The 24,896-nt window shown below is 43.8% G+C and overlaps 2 protein-coding genes across 3 annotated transcripts in view; one reads left to right on the forward strand and one right to left on the reverse strand.

Annotated features, from left to right (window-relative positions):
* Positions 1–2,869: 2,869 nt before the first annotated feature.
* On the reverse strand, positions 2,870–17,284 carry Smim19 (small integral membrane protein 19). Of its 2 annotated transcripts, XM_028887825.2 has the most exons (4): positions 16,264–16,346; positions 12,723–12,861; positions 10,735–10,859; positions 2,870–3,711 (listed from the first exon to the last, which is right to left on the reverse strand). In XM_028887825.2, the coding sequence occupies exons 2-4, from the start codon at positions 12,854–12,856 to the stop codon at positions 3,647–3,649; spliced, it is 324 nt and encodes a 107-aa protein (XP_028743658.1). In that variant the 5' UTR covers positions 12,857–12,861; positions 16,264–16,346; the 3' UTR covers positions 2,870–3,646. The 2 variants fall into 2 exon arrangements, with proteins under 2 accessions (XP_028743658.1, XP_037067524.1); XM_037211629.1 differs by lacking the exons at positions 2,870–3,711; positions 10,735–10,859 and having other exon boundaries at positions 12,734–12,861; positions 16,264–17,284.
* Slc20a2 (solute carrier family 20 member 2) overlaps positions 16,637–24,896 on the forward strand; it is a 102,263-nt gene continuing 94,003 nt past the window's right edge. Inside the window, exon 1 of the mRNA XM_028887823.2 lies at positions 16,637–16,720. The gene's annotated coding sequence lies outside the window, so the exon portion shown is untranslated. The remainder of the gene's footprint in view (positions 16,721–24,896) is intronic.

The raw sequence follows: 24,896 nt of genomic DNA on the forward strand, positions 1-24,896 counted from the left end.
TTCATCGCAGCAGTAGAAACCCTAAGACAGGGATTCTATTTCAACTTTCGTGTCTTGAACTGTTTTCATTATTTCATTCAACTGTTTCTTTGTGTTGTCACAGTCTGCATTGAAGGATTTATTCACATCCTCTTTAAGGTCCTGACCATATTCCTAATTGTTATTTTGAAATCCCTATCTTGGGCTTCAGCTGTATTGCATCTCTCAGGGCCTACTGTAATAGGATTCCTGGGTTCTGATGGAAGTGAACTGTCTTGGCTGTCCATGTTTGTTTTTGCAGAGACTAAGCATCTGAAGTTACAATCGTTGTATCTGGTCTTTTCTGGGTGGCTGTTCTGGTCTTTGGTTGCTGTTGCCCTCTCTGGATCCTAGGAAAGTGTGGTGACTGAGCGGGTAGAGAGCATCTGCAGGTTGGTGGGTGGCAGAAAGAAATAGAGGCGAGCGAGGAGGAAAGGCTGTGAGGGGCTGTGGGAATATGTTAGAAGGGTTGTATTTGCACCAAGCATTACAGTCCCAAGGCAGTGAAGTGTGGTGCAAGGACAGACCTCTACAAGCAGGCTTAAGTAGGACAAAGGTAAGTCTGGATAGACACGGATGAAAGGGATTGGGACCCCCTGAATCTGCACCAAGAGGTGGAGACCCCTGTAACACGAATCTTAAAAGGTCTTATAAATAAAAACAAACCCGGAGCCAGGTATTGGGGTGAACACTGAAAGATCAGAGAAACAGAACCAGCTACAGCTAACCTCACCTCACCAATTCCTCAGCTGATCTCGTTTCCTCAAACTGGAAGCCTCTCTGTGTCCTCATCCTAATGGATCTCAGCTGAACTGCTGTTCAAAAACCTAAAAGCTTAACAAGACTCTAGTTCCTGATCCTCATGCCTTATATACCTTTCTGCTTCCTACCATCACTTCCTGGGATTAATGGCATGTGTTACCACGCCTGGTCACAGAGATCCAGATGGATCGCTGACTCTGGAATGCTAGGATTAAAGGTGTGTGTGCCACCATTTCCTGGCCTCTGTGTCTGTCTAGTGGCTGTTCTGTTCTCTGACTCCAGATAAGTTTATTAGGGTGCACAATATATTTGGGGACACAATATCATCACAGACCCCAGTGAATGGAGTTTGGGGAGGAGGAGGAGCTTCACGAAGCAGGCTGCTACAGGACTGAGAGACTGGAGAGATCATAGCAAAGGACAGGAAGGATAGTGAACATCGCCTGAGTACCAGCCCCGTGTGCCACTGGGAGTCCCTGATGAAAGTGTTTCTGTGAATCCATGGCTGACAAGAAGGAATGGAACAGGCTAAAAAGGAAGGCTGAGATGGTTGGTGAGAGTGCTTGGTGTGATTTATAGACATAGTTCTGCTGTTTCATGTTGATGAAAGTAAAGAACTTCTGTCTTTTAATTATGACGCGGAAATTTCTCTATGGCCTTTATCCTAGCAATAGTTCTTTGTTGGCGTAAGTCATATACAGTAACTTAGAGAACGTATATAAACAACAGGAACCACTCTTGTGGGCTATGCATCCTGTCATCCCTCCTGAGCAGTTAATACTTGGTATAGCTTCTCAAGGTGAACCATGAGGCACAGAGCATGCCTGGCAAGATATGGGTGATATTTAAACCCAAGCCTATCCCTGGTCCGAACTCATGCTCCTGAATCTTCCATGCACCTATAGACCTCTGGGTCCGAGTGTACCTCAACCTCAAGGCCTTTTTCTTTAACTTGGATTTTTTTTAAAAGGAACTGCTCTTCTGTGTGTTTATATGTACGCATGCACACACACACACACACATATGGTGTATGTACATGTGTGTGCAGGGTTGAGACTGCTCCTGTCCAAAATTGTCCTTTATTTAAACCTGAAGTTCATGCTAGTACCCTGAAGATTGGATGGGATGCTTGAATTCCCCTTACCTTCTTTCCTTTTTTTTTTTTTTTTGGTTTTTCAAGACAGGGTTTCTCTTGTGTAGTTTTGGTGCCTGTCCTCAATCTCGCTCTGTAGACCAGGCTGGCCTCAAACTCACAAAGATCTGCCTACCTCTGTCCCCCATGTGCTGGGATTAAAGGCGTGCGCCACCACCGCCTGGTTCCCCTTACCTTCTCATACCACTATATTTCGTAAATTCGTTTCCTGCCATTTGCCATTACTTTTTTCATTCGATGTCTGAGGCAAGGGGCTGATCTAATTTGTTGAGGACCCCTGAAGTCATGCCATCAGGGGCTAAGGATGCAAGGAACAACAGTGCTTTTAGTCCTTATCTGTTGATTTAATATATGGGGACATGATGGAATCCCACTTGTACTAACTGCTTTTTCTCTTGACTATGGACCACTTTCCTCTTGACTGTGAGTCTTGGGTCCTTCCTGTTCTTCCCATTCTTGCCTCAGGTTTTATACTGGACATGAAGAACAATGCGGTACAGGGTCCCTTGGCTCTGTTCACTTCTGCTGAAGTATTGATTTTTGTTGGATCAGGCAATCCATTGGCAGGAATCAAACTAGAATGTTTGTGGTGGGACCCAGCTGAAGGCTGCTCAGATCTTTCTTGTCTTTTCGCTGTCTGCTCTCTTCCAGGCTTCAGGTAGTCTGCCTCATAGACTCCTGGTTCAGGGATCATCCATTAACTCAGTAACTAAGCAGATGCTGCACATCTCTTGTGTGGTTCATTTCCTACTGTGCTGTGTCCCTCTGTTCCGGTTTCTCCGGAGGCCCTTGCACTCATCAAGGCAGCAGGCCTGTAGCTTTCGGTTTGGGGGTCTGTCTTGCTTCTACTCTTAGCTCCAAGCAGCTTTTACATGAATAAACATGTTAGGCTGAAAAAACCATCCCATTGTATATAACAGAACGAGTCAAGACAACTGTGTGTTCAACCAAGCTTTACAAAGCACAAGACACCAGACAGTAACTTTCAACAGTGACAGAGAAACATGGGGAAGTTAAGTACCAACAGCTAGACAGAGATGGCTCTTTGTCTAACAGCATGGCCTCAAGGAGCCCTATGGAGGTAAGGAGAATATGGGATCAGGAACAAAATAACAAGTGTGGGGAATACGATCAAAGGGAGGCAAATCCAGTTGCAGAGAGCATCCCCAACCAGCAGATGGGACATGCTTCATGATGGAGAAGCCACTACGAGTTCAGAGGTGTGGCATACAAATCGTGAAGCAAAGATCCCTGACTCAGAGCCAGTAACCATAGTGAGAGCAACACAAATCAGTCCTTTACTGATGTTAAACTCATTATCACAGGCCACAACCTAAGTGCAAACCACCTCAAGAGCGAGAATTTGATGTTTCAACTCTGTAAAAATATTCTAATCAAAGTGACATTAACGCCAGGGTTCTTGTTTCCGAAGACACGTTTGTATTTTCCGCTGTGTCCTGAAGACAGCAGACATCTTCAAAAGGGAAAGTCCTCATCTCTAGTCAGAAGGCGTCTTCCTTCTAAAAGTTTTTGTGCTTATGAAGCAAGTCCTAGAAGCAACAGGAGAAAGCCCAGGCGGGGGTGGGGTGGGGGGGCAGCGGGATGACTTTATCTGACAGGGTCTCTGAATGCCAGTGATGACTGAGGAGAGGGGAGCAGGAACGTGTTGCCACACCACTTCACACCATCACTTCCGTTGCTCAGTCTCAGGTTTCATTCCAACGAGAGCTGCACACTGTCAGCTTGGCTTTGCGGCTGTTGATACTCATACTTTCTTGCTATGAAAAAACAATGACAAGAAAGATAAAGCATAAAATTATTACTAGTAATAACATTAAATCATGATGCTTGGTAAGAAATTAGTTTGGAATTAAGTGTTTTTCTTCCAGAGGAAGTTAATTATATTCTAAGATCTTCTAATTTAGAAACTATTTATATATACCTTGTATTTATAATTATTTAAATATCAGGATCATTCTGAACTTTAAAATATAAGAAAAAACTGAGTAAGCTATTGAATTTTTAAATTTCCTTTCTTACCCTACATTGCTAATTTTAAAAGATAGATTATATTTATATTTTGAGAATTTCATACACACATACACATGTATACCATGTATTTTGTTCATAACTTTGCTCCTCCACTCTACTATATATTTCTCTTCCAAATTCATGTCCTCATTTTTTTTTTTTTTAACTCACGAAGTCCAGTGGTTTCAGTATGTGCATAGTAATAGGGCCACCCACGGAACCATGGCAACCTACCAGGGGCCATTTCCCTGAAAGAAACTGACTCTCTACCTCAGCAACCAGTAACTGTTCACCTCTCCTCTGCCACGAGGGGGGTTTCATGCACCCTTCACCCACCCGTCCCGGAATCTTCACTGGTTTGATCTTGTGCAGGCCACCAGCCACTGTGAGTTCGTGTGTACGACAGGTCACATGTGGGAAACACTATTTTTGCAGTTCTTCCTTAATCTCTGGCTCTTTCCACCCTCTTCCTTCCTTGACGATCGCTGAGCCTTGTGGGAGGGAGTTGATAAAGACAACCCACTTAGGGCTGAGTACTCAAAATCAACTTATTTTCAGCGCTTTGATATTACCGCCTTTTTGTCTTTACTATATTTAACTTAAAAGCCCACAGAAGAAGCTAGAAACAGAGCTGTCGTAGGACCTAGCTCTAGCACTCCTGGGCATGAACCCAAAGGAATCTGTAACCCACGACAGACACATTTGCGCATCCAAGTTCACTGCCACTCTGTTAACAATAGCTATGAGACAAAATCAACCTACATGTCCATCAACAGATAGTGAAAATGTGGACATTTACACAGTAGAATGCTGCTCGCTTGTAAAGAAATATAAAATCATGAAACCTTCAGGGATAAGGATGGGACTGGAAAAAAAATGACATTAAATGAGGAAACTCAGGCCCAGATAAGACAAATGCCACAGATTCTCTCATGTGTGCACCTAGTTTCAAATATTCTGTTTTTTGTGTGTTTAGCTTGGAGCACACATGAATGTCAATGAACCAGAAGGAGTGGAAGTCAATCCTAGGTAAACCCAAGGGAGAGTGATGGGATGTGGGGCGTGGGGCAGAAAGGCTTCTGCAAGGAGGGACACGAGAGGAGGGGAAAACGAGGTGGGAGAGTGGTTAACATAAAGGGACAGAATATGAGAAAGCTACGTGGATGCCTAGCATCTCACAATCCAATTAAAACTACGATGGGAAGGAATATAGAACACACGTGAAAGAAGGCAGGGGGCAGAGCAATGGAGAGAAGGGGTGGGTTGACCAAATTAAGGCTCCATGAAATGGTCTTACAAAAGTTCACTAGTTAGTAAGATCATTTCAGAATACAAGTGTAAAAAGGAAAAGTTTGACCGGAGGTGCCTGCGTGGGTGGATGCTGCTGCTCCCAGAAGGCATGGGTTATTGATCAAAAAGGGCAGTGCAGGGCACAGGCTACCTCCCTATGAGTCATTGGCCCCAGAGGCCTCCCGACAACCCAGGTTGGTGGTGTTGCCCTTGGTTACTAATGTAATACGCAATAAGACCCTACTGCTAAAACACCACACTCAAGCTGCTGGACACCGAGAAAGAAATCTCAGACTGGAAAACTTCCTCCCTACCAGCTAGCTTTCATAGTGCTTGAAGAGACCATGCCTGTTGCTGCGGGAGAAAAGATCTGAATGGTCTTACCCCACGCTGGATTCTATGTGCTACAATACTGACCTGCCAGACAGGCTGTGTCCATTGGTGTGATAGTGGCATGACTGTTCTGCAGTAACCAACCACTTCCTGGTTGGATGTGAGGTCTACCCCACAGCTGGATATTTCACGTCTGGTACTGTAAATCTGGACAAAAGCCCATGGCGAGGAGATCGTAATTCCTAAGAGAGAACCTGATACTGTTTTTGCTACATGATCAGGTTGTCACATTGTCTTCTAACAATTTCTTGTATAATATTAGAGGGATCGGCCTTAATATTATATATCCAAGGGGCTCAGGTGAGAGAACTACGAATGGTAAGGACTATTTTCGGGAAATAGAATCTCAGCACACCGAGTTCTATAGTCCACTTGCTTTAATTCCTCTGGCATAACATCCTATTTACACAGCTTCAGTTCTGTTCTCATGCCTAGCTCCTTTCTTGCCTGATTTCTCTGTTTATCTACTGCTCCCTCTTAAGTTCTATCTTAATTCTCCTCTCTTAATTCCGCCTCCTCTAGGTCCTTTTCACCTTGTTCTTACCCAGCTAGAACTTTCCCATCTTACTCTTCCTCATCTTCCATCTTGTTCCTCTAGTACTCTCTTCTAGCCCTTCAATCTAGTTCTTCCCCATCTCAGTTTGTTCCTCTCAAGTTCTTACCCATCTAGTTCTTCCATTCTCTTTTCTCTTCTCTGTCCTCTGTTCTCCACATTCTACCTAAGTCTCCCCGGAATCCAGTTATATCAAGCCCCTGGTTGAGCAAGGTCACCAGGCTTGAATTCTACAGGGTCATAAAGGCAAGTGAGAATTTTTCCCTCCCGGCAGTGACCACCAGGCTTTAACAATCTAAACTGGGAGTGGTAAAAGAGGAGGTCAACTGAGTGCTAATGACTGGGTAGCATATCACTGTTCATCCCTGAAAGTAGTCAAGGGAGATATCTGATTCCAGAGAAAGCCTTTCCCGAAGCTGTTCTCCAAATTCCTGGAATGTGTATGTCCAGAGAGTGATCAGTCCACACTGTTAGCCCTTCTTAGGGGAAAGTCAATTGGGAAAACTATGAAGGCACACATAATTTTCATAACAGAATACAGCTGATACATACCAAGCCAAGTAACACCAAAAACTCCTTGGAATTTAGCTTCCTCTAGAGGAATTCCCTGATCCCTCCAGGTAGTGACTTTGCCATAACCAGCTGAGTTCTTATGATATATTCCTGCGGCCTGCAGCAACAATTTATATTTATACTCATAGACAGGGGATGCTCTCAACCTTGCTTCTAGACTCTATTTGGCAGTTGGCAGCAGTCAATGGAAAACCTCATAACTGCTCAAAGTACTAAAAGTAAGTACTTAGTGCTTAAACAGGACATCTTTAAATGTCCTTTATTTGTTTAATATGTATGGGTATTCCATCTGCATGTAGATGTGCGAACTGTGTGTGTGTGTGCAGTGCCTGGGGAGGCAAAAATAAAAAAAAAAGGGAAATGGATCCTCTGAAACTGGAGTTAAAGATGGTTGTGAACCACAGTCATGGGTACTGGGAATCAAACCTGCATCTTCTGGAAAGAACAGCCCGTGCTTGTAACCACTGAGTCATCTCTCTGGTCCCTAAAGGGGACATCTTTATTGAATAGCACATCTCCCATCACTGCCAAGGCTCAGAGAACATTGCAGGAGAGAAGACAGGAGGACCATAAGAGACAGAGGGTCGGGGGAAGTGCTATGTTTTCTGGAAATAACGTGACTCTGGTACCCAAGAGCTCACAGTAGCAGTGATTACCTGCCCAAGAGGTGCACAAGACCAAGCCAACTAAAATCTGAGCATACTTCGGGGAGGAGCTCTCATGGCCCTAGGCTTCACTGAAGAGCAATTGGCAGTTAATAGCTGCTGGAGGAAGGGAGAACCATTCTTGGAGGTATGGTCACTGTAGGGTTACCTAAGCTCTAGTGGATAGCCCTCCACCCATGCACATACTACCCGACGTATGGGTTTGGTTTTGTGTTTTCGAACAACCTGAGGTTGTAGGAGCTCTGTGGGAGCTGGAGAGGAATGGGAGGAACATGTTGTAAGAAATTAGTTATAGTCCACTTTCAGAGTGCGGTGTGTTCAGATCTCACCAGAAAACCCAGCTAAGCAGGAGGCACCGGCATCTGCCTTCCCTCGCTGGCAGCTGCGTGTCCGGGGTGAAAAACCCACAGGCAGTCTGCTATTTGACTGAGCCCATCTACAACGGGAGGAGGGGATGAAAAATGCCCCCAGATACTCACTAGATACAGCCAGGTCTGGAGCCAACAGGATGGGGAATTGGGGCAGGGAGCAAAGCTGAGGCACTGGGACGATTGTATCTCTCTACAGAACTCAACCGACGAGAATTAAAAGGGGCAAAGAACTGCAACTTGGGATATAAAAGCCACTGTTCTGTGCCAAATAGGAGCAACAGCCATTTTTTCCCTTCTGTATAGGCTGACTTCAGTCAGTTGAAAATAGATCTGTCTTGCATTTGCTACTCTGAGACTCCACTGTTCTTATTCTGAAGTGAGGGTAATTGTTTCTCACAATCTGGGAGATGGACATCTTCCAGGACTGCCATATTTGGAGAGAAGCCTTGGTCTCTATGTGTGGGAGACGCATCCCATCCCACCTTTGGGTGTCCTGCTCGGCCAGGCCTTGGTCTCTCCCCAACACTTCAAATAAGACCTAGGGGACTTTTAAGAGTAAGTGAGGCTGAGAGTTAACGCCTATGTTCCCCTCAGAAAGAAACAGGGATGATCCAGGTTAGAAGTCCAGGATTGCCTATCTTGCTTACAACCTCCTCACGTTCTACAAAATGAAGACCTGGGGGAGGCAACAGGCTGTAGGGGTATGTGTCTTTTCTGCTGGTGTGATGAACACCATGACCAAAAGCAACTCGGGAAGGAAAGGGTGCATTTCCGCTTACACTTTATAGTCTATCCTAGAAGGAAGTCAAGGCAGGAACCTGGAGGCAGCAACTGAAGCAGAGACCCTTGCCAATGAATTAACAAAAAGCTCAGAAAGGGATGATCCCTTGACAGAGCGGCAAAGGGGTTTAAAAAAGAGAAGGGGTTCATGGTTTCATTCCCAACTTCCTTTGTAATTGTAGCAGAAGTATTAACTATAGTAGAGTGATACATTCTTTCCTATAAAGTTTTAACAAAAACCCATTAAAACAAAATTAACAAATAAATGCCCAAAACACATCCATATAATCTAATGCTTTTAGACAGTAGACCAGACCATTAGCCCTGTGATAGAGTAAAAAAATGTTAAATCATTTAAAAAGTTAAAGTAAATCTAAATATAAGACCAATAAGCTTTGGATAAAAGGGAGATTGGAATTTAGAGACTAGAAAATAAATAATTATGGTCCATTTTCAGCATGAGGTGCATTTAGAACTCATCAGGGAACAAGAGATAAGCAGAGACACAGGCCCATCTTCCCCATCCAGCAGCTGGTGCCTGCTTGTCTAGGAGCTCTAGGCTCATACAAGAGCTGAAACATCCGGTGGCCTGGTTCATAACTCAGCCCATGTACCAAAAGAGGGGGAACCCTGAGCCCCAATACTGAGTAGATTGCATTCTGTGTCCTGAACTAACAGGATGGGTAATTTGGTGAGGGGGGAAATACTAGACAATGGGAAAACTGTACCTCCCTAAAGAATTCACCGAATAAAGACTAAAGGGGACAGAAAAATACAATTGGAGACATAAAAATCACTGTTTTTGTGCCAAATCAGTGTGCCAGCCACGTTTTGCCTTTTGTTCAGGCTAATACCTTGCTTCTATAATACCCAAAATAAACCCGTCTCACTTTTACTGTTTTGAGACTCCAGCATTCTTAGTATGAAGTGAGGATGACTGTTTCTCGTGTGATCACATTTCATTATATATATGAAGAAAATATCAAAGAATTTTTTTAAAAACCAAAGAATAAAAACCAGGCACTTACCATCTCAAAGAAAACCACTGAAAGGGTCTGTGTGGTCTCCCTGCACTCAACACAGCATGTGAGCTCAACACGCCAGTCCCATCTCCATGCTGCCCCGCCACATGGGGTACTCATTTTATATACACATGTGTATATACTTACTTTATAGAGAGATAATAAAGGGAGCGCTTTGTTTGCTTGATTTTATAACAATGTATTACTTCCTTGATGCTGTGGCAAATACCTAACACAAGCAACTTAAGAAAAGCAGGATTTATTTCTGCTTCTGGTTTTAGGACACAGTCCATCCTGGGAGGGAAGATGTGATTGATAGAAAGACCAGCAAGCGGCTATGCACACTGTATCCTCAGTGTGAAGGAGAGAGACGGATGCTCCTACCCAGCCAGCTTTCCCCTTTTTGACTCTGTCCTTGACTTCAGCCTGTGCTCTGAGCCATGCTACATTTAGAGTAAATCTCCCCTCTCAATGAACCTACTCTACACCCACTCAGAGCTGTCTCCTTTGTGAGTCTACATTCCAGCAAATTGATAGTTGAGAAGAACCTGGCATTTCTAATACAAGTACCACCTTGCTTCTCCTACCTAATGCACCATGGAAGCCACACCTTCATATTTTAAGTAATGGCACAAAAGGCTTCATTGTACAGTTGATTCTGGACCTATACATTTTAAAACTTGTTTCTTCTTTCCTGTGTCCATGCTTGCAGTGGCCGGTACCATAGGATGTATTAACATTGTTCAAACAGAACTTCGGACCTTGTTCCTGGATTCTGCAAGTCCTGAAAGTCACTCTTACGCTGCTTGGGTGTGCTGTGGTTTGACTGTTTCGGTATCATCCCAAAGGAGAAGTACAAAGGAGGAGAAATTAGAAGGGGAAGACACAGGGGTGTCAACCGATGACGACAATCTCAATTTCTGCAACGCTGAATAGAAGGCCTCAGGCAACAGAAAAGCCAAGGATTTAACAGCAGTAACTTCGGGATAAATCTGCCTAGCTGTGTCTGAAAAGGCTTAAGTTTTTATAAGCAACCATGCTTTATAACCTTTTGCTAACTGAGTGCAATAGAAGATCTATTTTAAACATGGCATGCAGATAGCTCGGCAAAGAATATACTTACAAACAGAATGCATTTCCACTTGTTGTCTTAAGCGAATTTTGCTCATTGTGTCATAAAAATTGGGTTCTGACAAGGTTTCTTCTGAAGGTGGCACACTAAATATTCTCATAATTTTCCTTTTATTCCTAGAACACAAAGCCAATGCAGATGTGTTTCAATACTTGTGTAATTGTCTCACGATCTATTAAAAGTATGAAACAAATTCTTTCTGTGAAGTACTCTATTTTCCGCTAACATATAAGCTCTCTCTGTAGAGCTATGGCATCACAACGAAAAAAGATGCTTAATGCATTATAATGTACATGATACTATATTGCTAAATAATATATCAAAATGAGGCCCTTTTGTTGCGATTTCCCTTAACTCCTAGGGAAAAAGGCACGTTAAAAACAGCAGTATACAAACAAGAAAGCATTCATTTTTCCTCCCTTTCACAACATCCAACTGAAGAGAAATCACTGGAGTGGGGAGTATGCCGGATGTGAACAGACTTTAGTTTGGGAGATTCATAAGTAAAAATGTTCTTTAATGACACAGTTTCAGTGGGAGATACCTTTTTAGAAACAAGAGCAGTGCATCTCTGCTTTTAAAAGAAAAGTGGGAAGGAGGTGGTAGCTCTTTTGAGAGAGAAGTTGTCACAGGGATCTGTGATGACATGTGGCACCGTCTTACACCCATACCCAGCAGTCCAGCCACTGAGAGGGAGGGAGCTACATGGCAATGCGAGGGCAAGTATAAATAAATGAGGTATATCCAAGTCCAAACAGAAATTATTTCTGGACTACTAATAAACTACTTAATGACTTTTTAAAACCTCAGTAGAGAATGTCCTGAGGTATATACCTACAAGCAGAATACTGCTTTTCCTCTTTAAAATATAGCCTAGTCATCATCACCACCACTACAATCATCATCACCACCATCATCACCACCACCACCACCACCATCATCATCATCATCATCACCACCACCACCACCACCATCACCACCACCATCATCAATTCTATTACTGTTTTGCTGGATTGGGGGGAAAGAAACCAGGAGGAGTTAAAGAGGGCATTTAAGTGAAGCTACCCTAGAAATGAAGGCAGAAAAGGGTCTATTTAGAATTTGGACCATGGGGTATATCACTGACACAAACATAAACGACAAGTTCCTTGTTATTGAGGAGCCGACATTTTTATAAAGAACACAGATGTAGTGTGCTGGTTTCTTGTCAACTTGATATAGCTGGAGTCACCTGGGAAGACAGAACCTTGGTTGTGGAATTGCCTCTATCAGACTGGCCCGTAGGTAAGTTTATAAGGTATTTTCTCAATTTATGACTCTTGTGGCAGGGCCCAGTTCACTGAGGGTGGGTGGTCTCAGGTCATATAAGCAAACAAACAGGGCAAAGCATGGAGAACAAGCCATAAGCAATGTTCCTCCATGGTCTCTGCTTCAGTTTCTGCCTCTAGGCTCCTCTCGAGTTCCTGTGCTGACTTCTCTTAAGGACTATGGCCTGTAAGCTGAAAGAGATGCTTTCCTCTGCAAGCCACTCTTGGCCATGGTCTTTATCATAGCGATAGGAAGCAAATTGATACAGTGCCATGCATAAGAATCAAGGAGACAGTCCAAAGGGTGGACAGAGGTTTGCTAACTACATAGGCATTAAGTGTTTTTGCATTTCAGACACTTGGACCAAAAATACTTTACAGTGTGCTCACTGCAAGGGGACAATGTACCAAAGCTGGTGACAAAGTCAGGCTACTTTAAAAGTAACACCAACCAAACTCTTAGAGCAGCAGGTCCTGTTACCCTGATGAATATAGGATTTCCAGATCAAACCTCAGTCGCCAATGCCTACGTAGACAACATCTTCCAGTCCAGGAACACACTTTCTGAAGAAATACATTTATGCATTTAATCCAACTAAAACAAAACAACAACAACCCACATCCTAACCCTTTAAAACTCCAAGTGCTCAGTATCTTCTCTGCCCTATTTACCTCTTGGCATACATGAAGAGGCCAAAGCTAACAAGGATCACTATCAAGTACACATTGGTGGCTTCGTTCCAGGCTTCGTGGACGGTGTAATCAATAGAGTCGTCATCACCCATCATGCCATAACTTCCAGCCATGGGATCTGTAAGGAAGAACAAAGATCTGTAAGAAAAGGGTGCAGTGGCTGAGACATGGCCACTGACTGTTGGTGTATGGCCCACATTGAAGAATGACTTTACATTGTGAAATAGGTTCATGGCATTCATTCTTTGCATTTGTTTTGGGGTGCTGGGGATCAAACCCAGGTCACATATATACTAAGCATGTTCTCTACCCTGAGCTGCCCTGCAGTCCCTAAGTAGGTACATTATGATCCTAAATACCTATGTGCCTCAATTTTCCTCAGTATTTATGGAGTTTAAAAAATATTTTCAGTTTGGCTCTTTTAAGAAAAGGGATACTGACCCCAGATATAGGTCATAAAGGTATAAAACACATATTTTCCCCTTTTTAAATTTTGAAACAGTACAACTCTTACTTACATAAACGTTAAAATGTAGGGTAAAAATAATATTGCTAACAGTTGACTGTGAAATGCTACTGCAGTCTCCAAACTGTAGCTGTCACTGAGATGGCAACAAGGGAGCCCTTCAGAACACAGACCCAGACGATAGGTAGGAGTCAGAGAAGGCCAGTCTCTCCCACGACAGCAACTCAGAAAACACACGGCCACACTAACTGCTCTTCAGGTGCCTCCCAATACGCCTGCACATTTGGAGCTGGACCAAACTTGGCCTGTTTGCCAAATTTGGCTAAAAGAAGCTTTGAGATAAGAAGTTACATGGCTACTTATTCATAATCATGCATTCTCTGGACATTCCCACAGAAAGTTGGACTGATAATCACAAGTGTATCAAACAGCAAGTAAAAGAATAAAGGTTTTTTTTTTTTTTTTTTTTTTTGGTTTTTTGAGACAGGGTTTCTCTGTGTAGCTTTGCGCCTTTCCTGGAACTCACTTGGTAGCCCAGGCTGGCCTCGAACTCACAGAGATCTGCCTGGCTCTGCCTCCCAAGTGCTGGGATTAAAGGCGTGCGCCACCACCGCCCGGCTAGGTGTTTTTTTTTTTAATTTATTTATGTTTGAGAACTGAATTTTTCCTTAAGGACAAAGTTCCTCCCTTGTGTTGAACATACAAGGAAAGTCTCAGTTAAATGACGTGAAACAAGAAAGCAGTTCAGAAGTGTTTTAGACATTCTATAAAAAGGAGAGGGGACAAATGGCAGGTAAAGAGTACTGTAGTATTTAACGACAAGGCACGGTTCATTACGAAGAAAAGCAATGCCTGAAATGACCTAGGAATTATTTACAAAGCTTTCGTGGTTTTCATTTCTGCCTTCAACAATGAAGGTGATGCAGAAATTCTTCTAGAAAAATACCTTGCAGTCTATTCTGTAAGCTATGCAAATACTATCAATGGCGTTTCCCTTGGCCAGTTAATTAGCATGTGTTTTCTTCCTTCCCACCTGTCCGTATAAAATACAGAATGAAATTCCAGGAAAGGGTTGCTCTAAGCCAGGGGGCATGCTTTCATCTTTCTCACATCTGGAGTCTTTGCCAGATGTTTGGAGATCTATTGCACTCATTTAGAGTAGCATGGACAACAGGAACAGACCTTTAGTTTGAACTCCTGAGACTGAAGACAAGAAAGAGTAACTTCACGTATGGACTGTCTGATGGAAACAAACCCTTGTCTTGTAAAAATATTTTGGTCAAGGAACAATAAGCAGAACTTCACTATGAAAGACTTAAAACGTTAAGATCTAAACGTGACAGCAGACCTAACTCCTAAATATTAATGACTAGAGGGATGGGCTTTTGGTTGAGTGGAAGGAATAGGAGTAGGAGACACAGTGACGTGCTCAATTCTTATTTATTTTAAAATTTGATTCCAGGGGGTTCTCTGATTTTTTTTTTTATTTATAGTAAATAATCAGTCCATTTTAGATGCAGAGACTTCTGGAAGACTAAACACAACAATTGCCTTTAATTTGTGGTATTTTGACCATCGTAAACGCCAAGGTGCTAAAATGGCAATGACCACGATCATGTTTGGGAGAAGCTAAGTTTTAAGTGTCTGACTGTGCGCTGCAGAGAGCATGGCCAATGAAGAAACATCAGGGGCAGCACTCAGAACTGGGAGTTCATAAATCAGGGAAGAAACAGGGAATAAGGCAACCGCCACCAGGACACGGAGTGAGTGCCGTCTATTTACCTGACAAATTAACCAAGTGTTTCCTAATGCCCAAGTGGATCTGAACCAGATTAATTTCTCGCTACAACTTTTGACTAAACTTTGTCCGTGTGCCGCTGAGTGAATGATGTACCCCTATCCAGAGCATGATTTCTTCCTAGGACGCCACTCTATCATTGTATTTAGAAAAAAAGGTTTTCTGATTACTGCTGGTCCAGAGTGGCAAAATGTTAACCTGAGATTATATGGCACGTAATATAAAACATCAGTAGTATGCAGTAACACTGCCAATCCATGGGTCCTGGGATGTATGAATTATCCTAGACACGCAGTGGTGAAGGATTGGCAATGAAGCTAGGCCTCTCCTGCTTGTCCTGAACACAGCCAAGAGCATGCTTTGTAAGACAACCAGGAATGGAGAGAGAGCTCAGAGTCACAGGGCAGACGGGGTCCTTTGTACCAGCCCTCCGCACACTTGGTGTAGACTAACCAAGGGGGTGCAGCATGCACCCTCCATCTTTGGGCTAAAGTAAAATGTCCAGGGGTTCATTTCTGTCAAGCGAATAGTCCGATAAGATATATGCTGGGGGTGACATTCAGGGCTCTCTTGGGAAAACAGGTTCCTTCCCTCAGCTGTCCTGAGGTGTAATGCTTGAACTATTAAAGTAGGAAGATGAACGAGAGAATGAAAGCCCAAGTCAACATGAGTGAGCATTCAGAGCTAATGCTGTCAAACACGCATCCCTTAGGATTTAGTTCAAGGCTGACCTACTTTTAGGTGAAGCATCCTTTTCTGGATAATCATGGGACATAAACTGTCTTAAGTTTTTAAATCTGTCTACACCGTCCTACAAGTGAGCATCACTGGCTATCATGCCCTAGAATGTTATTCTGGTCTCTCATCTGGAACTTGGTTATTTCCTCACAGGAATGCAGCTTAAACACCATTTCTAGCAACAAAATCCAAGCACTGTGAGGGGAAGAGTCTCCTGATTCTCTGGAGCCCTAAAAGGTTTGAGGTCCTAAAGCAGAAGGGAACACGCTCACAGGCCTTCACCCTTTCCCAGAGGAAGCAGGACATCTGGGACCTGTGGACTGCCCAGTCCACATTCGATTTCTTTCTTTCTTTTTTTTCCTTTCTTTTTTCCTTTTTTTTTTTTTTTTGCAACCATCCTGCTTTGAGGCACTGCAACTCTGTAACGGGTGACCGTGGTGGTTCTGTAATCCCAAGGCCACACGGGCCCCCCGGGACCGGAGGGGCAGAAGGCGGGTACACAAATCCGACGCCCAAACCTGGCCTCCTCCAGCCGCGTCCCCGAGCCTGTGCAATCTGCTCCTGGTGGCATACAGGACGGATCCTCTCCGGACAGGCCGTCCACGTTCCCGCCTTGGTCGGCCGGCGACTTTGCGGGCAGCGGGACCGTCAGCACGCAGCAGCCCGTCCCGTCGAGCCGCCCGCCCGCCGAAGCCCCCCAAGCCCGGGTCTGCCCCGCAGACCGCGGCCGGGGCGGGGCGGGGCCGGCCGGGGCGGGGCGGTGACGCGGCCGCGCGCGCGGGCGGGCGAGCGGGTGAGCGAGCGCTCAGCGGCTCCGGAGGTGCGGAGGCCGCCGTGCCGCGCCGCGCCGCGCCACGCCGCTCCGGCTGTTCCGGGAGTCGGGCGGGGAGCGCGGGCCGAGACCCGGCGGACTGGACGACCTCTCCTTCGTCACTTCCTGCCGGCCCGCGGTTTCCGGAGGGAACGAGAAGCCAGGTTTTGTTATTGGTTTTTCTTCCTTCCCTCTCTCGGAATGGGAGCCCGACGCAGCGGCGGCGGCGGTCCGGGTGCCGCCTCCGGCGGGAGCGGAGAGCGGTGCCGTGCCGCGGGCCCGGGTCGGCGCGGGCGGGAAGCGGCGGGCACAGGCCCGAGGGCGTCCAGGCTCCTCCGCGGTGGGGCGGTCTCGGGGTGTCTGCGCGTGCTCTGCAGAAGAAGCTGGCTGGCTGGGTTCTCGGTCCCCGCATCGTCCCCGCTGCGAGGCCAAGGCGATCCAAGGGTTTTTTTAAAAAACTGAACGTGGCCCGGGTGCTCTTTCATTCTCTGCTTGAATGGCTAGGGTGTTTTTTTAAAAAAGGGAGGGGAGGGGAAAAAAAAAAAGAAAAATAAAAAGAACTCTGCGTAGCGACTCGAAGGCTGCGGTTTCCAGCGTGAGGCAGGTGATGAGTGTGTGTGGGATGGCAGCTTCGCCATTAAACCGATCAGTCCCCAGGTCCGTCCGGCCATGCCCATGCAAATAAAGCGGCCCATTGTCCACGTGCTTAAGGGCTTAACTATTCCAGCGGGGCAAGTTCTCCAGGATCAACTGACTTGTAGTTACACTTCGTGCTCGTACTGTAGCGGTTCTGTCGAATTGGTATGCAGAGAAAGAGTAAATAATTAATGCTGTAACTTTCAGCAAGTTGTCTTGCCTGTTTCAAACTCACCTTCCTCTAGATACAGTAACATACCAGCATTTTTTTTTTGTAGTATCAGTACATGTGCATTTACATACACTATACAAACATGTATATAATTTTTAGCCATTTAGTTTGAGATAAAAGTTAGAAAATTAGAAACAGTGGTAACCATGCTATTTGCTGCGTGTTGGCCAGGACAGTGCCAGATGTTCATAGATGTTTTATATCAGTTCGTTTTCAAGGGTGACTTTTTGCATAAGCATAGAATGTTCACAGTTTTTCAACACATGAGTTTGATTTGAATGCATCACTATATAGAATGTCTACATTAAATAATTGTTTCTTTTGTTAAAATAAGGGTGTTGATCACATTTTAAAAAACAACAACTTAATGAGTTAGTGTGGCTTTAAAAGTTCATAGAATTGCAGTTAATCCCGTTGGGTATTAAATAGTTTACAAAGCCTTGTAGTTCTTACTTATCCAAATGCCTATTACATAATATGGCCAAAAACTGAACAAGCTAAGGTGCGCATCAGGCGAAGGTACGGAGAGCCATGGCGACCCTTACTACAGGGTCCTTCTTTGTCTTAGTACAGTTCCTAAGGGCAACCGTGTGACATGATCTTTTTTCAACACCAAACTAAGAAAACAAACGAACAAATCAACAGCGAGCAGGCTGTTAGATTTTGCTGGAGTGTCTCTGTCTCTTTTTGTTTTTAGACCAGGAGCGGGGGTGGGGAGGTGGGGGGTGTCTTACTATGTATCCCTGGCTCCAGCGGACCTATGTAGACCAGGATAGCCCTGAACTCAAGAGACCTACTAGCCTCTGCCTCCCTCCTTTGTTCTGGGATCAGAAATGTGCACTGCTACACTCAGCTAGGAATGTCAGGGTTTCACTGAGCATTTGAATATGAAGAGTGTTAGATTTTCTGTATTGTAGGTAGTTGTAAAAGTTTTATGTGCCTCGCTGGGTGGTGGTGGTACACCCCTTTAATACCAGCACTGGGAAAGCAGATGCAGGCAGAGATCTGAGTTCCAGGCCAGCCTGGTCTACAGAGTGAGTTCCAGGACAAAAAGTTGTATATGCCTAACTTTTAATTTGGGTTTAAGTATCTTAAAACACATTCAGTATTGTGTTCACTACAAGATTAAAATTTATTTATAAAGATACAATTTAACGATTTATGTAGCCAGAACAGTTCTAAAATTGGTTTGTGAGGTTAATGGTAGAGTCTTGGATCATGAGAGTGGAACTGGCTGGGAAGATTAGACAGACTGCGGGAAGTGGTTGGAGGAAGCTGGTGCTTGTGGGTCACTTAGCATATTGGAACTATCTGAAAATGCCGATGGTGTGTCGTGGGGAGCTTTTTGTTGGTTGGTATTTACAAAAGGGTTTCTTTCCTTGAGGACATTGTCTCTAGGGGAGGGAGGTATGTAGAAAAGAGAAGGATACAAGTTGTCTTTGGAGTGAATAGTTACTGTGTGAATAGTTCTTGCTGACACATAGGTGCCTCTTCAAGCACTTTGCAAGCTTTGAGATTTGGGGGCCAGTCATTGGTAAATGACAGAAAGAAAAAGGGGAGAGAGAGAGTTATGATAAGGAATCCCCAAAACAGACAGCTATACAGGCAAGGCCTTATTAGGCTTTCCTTTGGGTGACAGTGAATTTGTAAATGCCTCATGTCATTTGTGTCAAAAAATATGGAGACTGTTCCCTTAATATCTATACACAATTGAATAGATATATAATGCAATACATGAAAAATTACTAAATTAATCACGTCAGCCATTTCTATACATTTGTCCCAGTGACTGTAGCACAGTCTCGGTTCCCGTCACTAAGTCACCCGAGACATGACAGGAAGTCAGGCCTGTCTCATTCTTCACTTCAAAACTTGGCTCCTAGGCTGGGGGTGCAGCTCAGTGTGAAAATCTGCCCAGAACGCTTGGAGCGCTGGGTCCTATCCCCAACGTTGCCAAAACTCAGTGGAAAACTTGTCTCTGGTATGGGTGCCCTTTAGCCCACAGACAGCAAGCCAGTTTCTGTTGTGAGTTAGTTGTTGCTTATCCCCAGGGCCTAGAACCCAGCCTGGCCAGGAAAAGCATTTGCAGAGTAAACTTTGCACCAAATGCATCGATTTCCATTTGTTTAGGTCCTTCCTGCTCTTGGGTGTAGGGCTACTCCAGCCTCACCTCTGTAAATGAATCCCACAACTACTATTTGTGTGTCAAGTGTTTACAAGGTCCCGTCTGGTCTTTAATCTTAATGGCCTCATGCTGCTACATTAGCGTGTCATTAGCTTGTTTCCTCACTTCAAGTTCAATGTTCTTGAAGGCTGTAACCTATTAATACATCACTTTTTAAAGAATTGCCTTAGCATCTGGTATGTCTATACAGAGTTGGCTTTTATGTACCTATTGAGTAAATACTAGTTATCGTGGGAAAACATCAACTATATCCTGAACCATAGGTAATGTATTAATCGGTCAAACTTTGTATACACTTAGGAAACAATGTAAAAACTTAGTTCCAAAAAAATAATAGTAAGTAATAGTCATACAGTGCTTAAAGTGTGCCAGCCACTGTCCCTGTCCCCTGTCCATGTTCATTTATATTTGTGTCTCAACAGTCTTTTGCTGAAGGTAGTTATTATCCTATTTTTCAAAGGAGGAAGTGGATGCAAAGCTTTCTTACCCAAGATTATGATGGCATAATAAACAGAATAGGGAATCTGGCCCCCGGGTCAGCCAAGCTTCTCTTCGGAGTTTGCTTATCTGTGTGGTGTAAGGGGGCGGGGGTTGAGTTCGAGGCCAGCCTGGACTACCAAGTGAGTTCCAGGAAAGGCGCAAAGCTACACAGAGAAACCCTGTCTCAAAAAACCAAAAAGAAAAAAAAAGGGGGGGGGCGGGGGTCAGTGCACAGAGGCCAAAGGAAGATGTCAGGTGGCCTGCTCTGTCACGGTCTGCCTTGTTCCCTGGAGACAGGGAGACACTGAACCTGGAGCTGTGTCGGTGACTAGCAAGCAAGCCCCAGTGATCCCTTACAACCGGGATTTTTATATTGGTGCTGGGGACCAGAACCCATGTTTGTGTAACACTGAGCCCATCTCTCCAGCCTAGGAGTTTTAGTTTATCATTTGAACAATCTAAACATTCATGCTATTTTTGCAGTTATAAAAGGTGTGCTTGACTGGGGTGGGGTGAGGTGGCTGGGGAAATGGCTGAGTGAATAAAGCACCTGCTGCTCTGGCGGACGACCGGAAAATGGTTCTGAGCACCCACTTGGCAGCTTATGCCCATTCATAGTAACTCCAGTTCCAGGAGAGCCAGTGCCCTCTTCTGTCCTCCATGGCACCAGGCACGCAAGCAACACACACACATTAAATAAATGAAAATCGGTGTTCTTTTAAATTAGTTGATTGACTCATTGTGGTGCTAGTGATCAGAGCCTCGTGCATGCTCCAAGAGTGATCTGTCGCATCTCCATTCCAACCCCAAAGATGTCCTCTTAAAAAGTTTCAAAGGGGGTCTAGCAAGATGGCTCAGTGGGTAAAAAGGTGTTTGTCAGCAAGCCTGTTGACCTGAGTTCGATTCCTGAGACCCACAGGGGAGGAGAGTACCAACACCCGAAAGCTGTCTTCTGACCTATACACAAAAATGTATTTTTTTTTTTAATCCTTAAACAGTTCAAGGTAGCAAAAAAATTGCAATGACTCCCTGCAGAAGCACTTCCGGAGTTTTTCAGGAAGAAGAGGGTGATAATGAAATGCCAGAAGACATTTCATCGCAGGGACTAAAGATGAAGGTTGAGACATGGATTTTTTTGTTTGTTTGTTTTGTTTTGTTTTGTTTTTCAAGACAGGGTTTCTCTGTGTAGCTTTGTGCCTGTTCTGGCACTCACTTGGTAGCCCAGGCTGGCCTCGAACTCACAGAGATCCGCCTGGCTCTGCCTCCCAAGTGCTGGGATTAAAGGCGTGCGCCACCACGGAATTTTGACTCACAGCGAAAGGAAGATTTTGATCTTGGGAGCTGTTGGGTTCTAGGATAATGATTTACCAGGACAATGACTTGTTAAGTTCCTACTTTAGTGTTAGAATACCTCTGCCAAATAAAATAACACTGAGTGACACAGTACGGTGTACTTGGGCTCTTCAGCACCTACTAGATTTAAATCACTGTGGTAATCTACTGAAGTTGTCCTCAGGTTGTCTGCCCTCGAGTGGAGTTTCGATCCCACTCTGCCTGCTTGTATTAAGCAACAGACAACACTCAATACAAAAGGTCAGGAGTCCTCTTCCGACCAAGTTCGTTCGTTTGTTCATTGTTCTTTCTTTCTTTTCTTTTTTCTTTCTTTTTTTTTTTGTTTTTTTGAGACAGGGTTTCCCTGTGTAGCTTTGCACCTTTCCTGGAACTCACTCTGTAGACCAGGCTGGCCTCGAACTCACAGAGATCTGCTTGCCTCTGCCTCCCTAATGCTGGGATTAAAGGTGTGTGCCACTACCACCCGACTCTTTCTTTTTTTAATGGTGGAACAAGATGTCAAATTTTAGGTTGATTTGGTATAAGCCTGGAATAAAATCAGAAGTGTGGGATTAAATGAGGGCCTAACAAAGTCCAGCATAGTAAAGGAAAATTATATTCTCCCAAGCCTAGATACGTATCCTTCTTGTTGGTCCTTGATCAACAGTCTTTGAATGTTAACACTGCACAGATAGGGGATTGCATATGGCCTGACTGCTGTCCAAGAACAGAGAAGACATCCTTTTAAATGAAGCATGGGCCACTAGCCTGGTTAGCCGCCGAGCTGGACATACCCGATCAAGGTATAGTATTCTGTGTTAGAGATCATGTTCCCAGTGACATGTGTGTCGTTTATCTAGGGATTGCTTTATCATACCCCAGTAAAGAAGTGACATGAGCTGCTGCTATTTTAACATCATTTATTTTGAGAAGCCCTGTATGGCAATGACATACATTTTGCCTCCCAGCTCATGTCCTATTTAAATATTATAGAAACTAACTTGGAAAGTTTGAGTTGAAATCTGTATTGAAATGTTTATCAAGGGGCTGGTGGGATGACTCAGATGTTCAGAGAACCCGGGTTCAATTCCCAGTACCCACGTAGCAGCTCACAACTGTTAACTCCATTTCCAGTGGCTCTCATGCACAATGCCCGGTTCTGATCTCCACGGGTGCCAGGCAAACACTCGTAAAATAGAAAAAGAAATGTTTATCCAATTGGCATGTTAGACTTAATGTCGGGCTCCTCCCTGAATGGTTTTTAATCAAAGGTTCTGATACACTGAGTCATTGAGTGAACCTAGGATAGGCAAAAAAAAAAGTTAGTCATTAGAATACCCATGTAGCTTTATTTAGTACTTTTTATTAATTTCAAGAATTATTATTTACAATATTGTTATTATATGCTCTATGATACCTTTTTAAAAGAGTGTATTTTAAAGTTGGAGTGAGAAATTAAAATTTCTTACTGATACTACTTACTATTCAGTTTTAGCTCAAATACCATTTTATGTGAGAATTTGTGCTGTGTTAAGAATTTTGGGTTTTTAGCCAGGTGGTGGTGGCGCACGCCTTTAATCCCAGCACTCGGGAGGCAGAGGCAGGCGGATCTCTGTGAGTTCGAGGCCAGCCTGGGCTACCAAGTGAGTTCCAGGAAAGGTGCAAAGCTACACAGAGAAACCCTGTCTCGAAAAACAAAAACAAAAAAAAAAAAAAAAAAGAATTTTGGGTTTTTAATCTGGTTAATTTTTAACTCTTCTTTTTTTTAAGGGATCTTACCTTGAAAACAGCATGATTGGCTCCCATATCATCTTTTAATATGAGTGATATTCCTAGTTTCAGCATATCCTCATAGAGACCAACAGACCAGGGCTATTCTTTCAGGAAGTCTCTCAACGCCGGAAGTAGTGTATTGGATGTCTGCACGTGGACTGGATTGCCCTTTGACTGATAAAAATATTTGAAAGACGGTAAACAAGTGAAGAAAGGCGGGTTTGAGGAAGCAACTCCAACCCACTTACAGCTTTGAGCAGCTTGAAAGAAGATAATTGTAGAAATGAGTGAGAAGATTGCAGTCATTTCTACATTTGTTTCTAGACATTCATTGTCTTTATTAACCCATCCACTTGGTGCATGACATTTGAGTTATTTTCCATGACTGTAGTAGCTGGTGATCTGCTTCTGATCAGTTTTATCTGTGGGTACAGAAATCACATGACGAAGAGGTGAATCAGGAACCATTCATTGGGATATTGATGCCCCCACCCCACAGAAATTGACTTTCATTGAATAATCACTAAAGAGTGTGGTATGCACTAAAGAGCGTGAATTGTTTCCTAATGATGATACACTCTTTCCTTGGAAGTTCTGATTTCATCTACTCAAGTCATTCTTTTGCACAGTTTTTAGCACTGAAGACCTGATAATCATGTTGGGGGTTTTGAAAGTTAAGAATCGAGCCATTTGTGGAGGTGCACAGCTTTAATTCAGCACTTGGGAGGCAGAGGCAGTTGGATCTCCAAGTTCAAGGCCAGCCTGGTCTACAGAGTGAGTTCCAGGACAGCCAAGGCTACCCAGAGAAACCCTGTCTTGAAGGAAAAGAAAAGAATTGCATCTTTGTGGATAGAACTTTAATGTACTTGGTATTCTACCTTATATTTTTCCAGAATCAACAATTTCTAAAGCTAGGTATGGTAACATATGCCAGTAATCTTAGCACTTGGGACTCAGAGGCAGGGGAATCAGGAATTTAAAGTCTTCTTCAGCTTTGTAGTTAACTGGGTGTTGTTGGTTGGTTTCTTACTCTTTTGGGGGCCTGCCACCCAGCTCCCAAATAAATCACACATGGAGGCTTATTATTACTTATGAATGCCTTGCCTTAACTTGGCTTAGTTTCTTGTCAGATTTTCCTAACTTTAAATTATCCCATCTACTACCTTTTGCATTTGGGCTTTTCCTGTTCTCTTACTTCTGTAAATCTTACTCTTACTCTGTGGCTTGCTGTGTGGCTATGTGGCTGTGTGGCTGGCCCCTGGAGTCCTCTACCTTCTCTCGACTCTTCTTTCCTCCCAAATTTCTTCCTCTATATCTTCTCTCTCCTGCCAGCCCCACTAATATCTCTCTCCTGTCTCGCTATTGGCCAGTTCAGCTCTTCATTAGACCATCAGGTGTTTCAGACAGGCAGAGCAACACAGCTTCACAGAGTTAAACAAATGCAACATAAACAAAAGTAACACACCTTAATATTCGACAACATTTCCTCCTTTGTCTAAATGAAAATGAACGGTTTTAACTTTAACATAGTCTAACTGCATACAACAAAAACAGTTCCCAAGTAAGAATTAATTTACAATATTCAGTCCATTTGTAGTTAGCATATTCAAAGAAAATAATGCATTATCTATCCTCTCTTAGGGAATCAAAAGTTTTACATCTAACTTATTTTCTATCATAATTAAGAGAAACACTAATTATA

The sequence above is a fragment of the Peromyscus leucopus genome, chromosome 17 (genome assembly GCF_004664715.2).
Source record: "Peromyscus leucopus breed LL Stock chromosome 17, UCI_PerLeu_2.1, whole genome shotgun sequence".
NCBI lineage: Eukaryota > Metazoa > Chordata > Mammalia > Rodentia > Cricetidae > Peromyscus > Peromyscus leucopus.

What these genes read in the sequence shown, in the direction of transcription:
- Smim19 (XM_037211629.1), bottom strand. Translation starts at nt 16,968, where the DNA reads ATGCGGGGACCGAGAACCCAGCCAGCCAGCTTCTTCTGCAGAGCACGC. An exon ending in ACGCGGCTGGAGGAGGCCAG is followed by an intron (nt 12,862 to 16,263) that starts GTTTGGGCGTCG and finishes TCTTCCTTACAG; the next exon opens with ATCCCATGGCTGGAAGTTAT.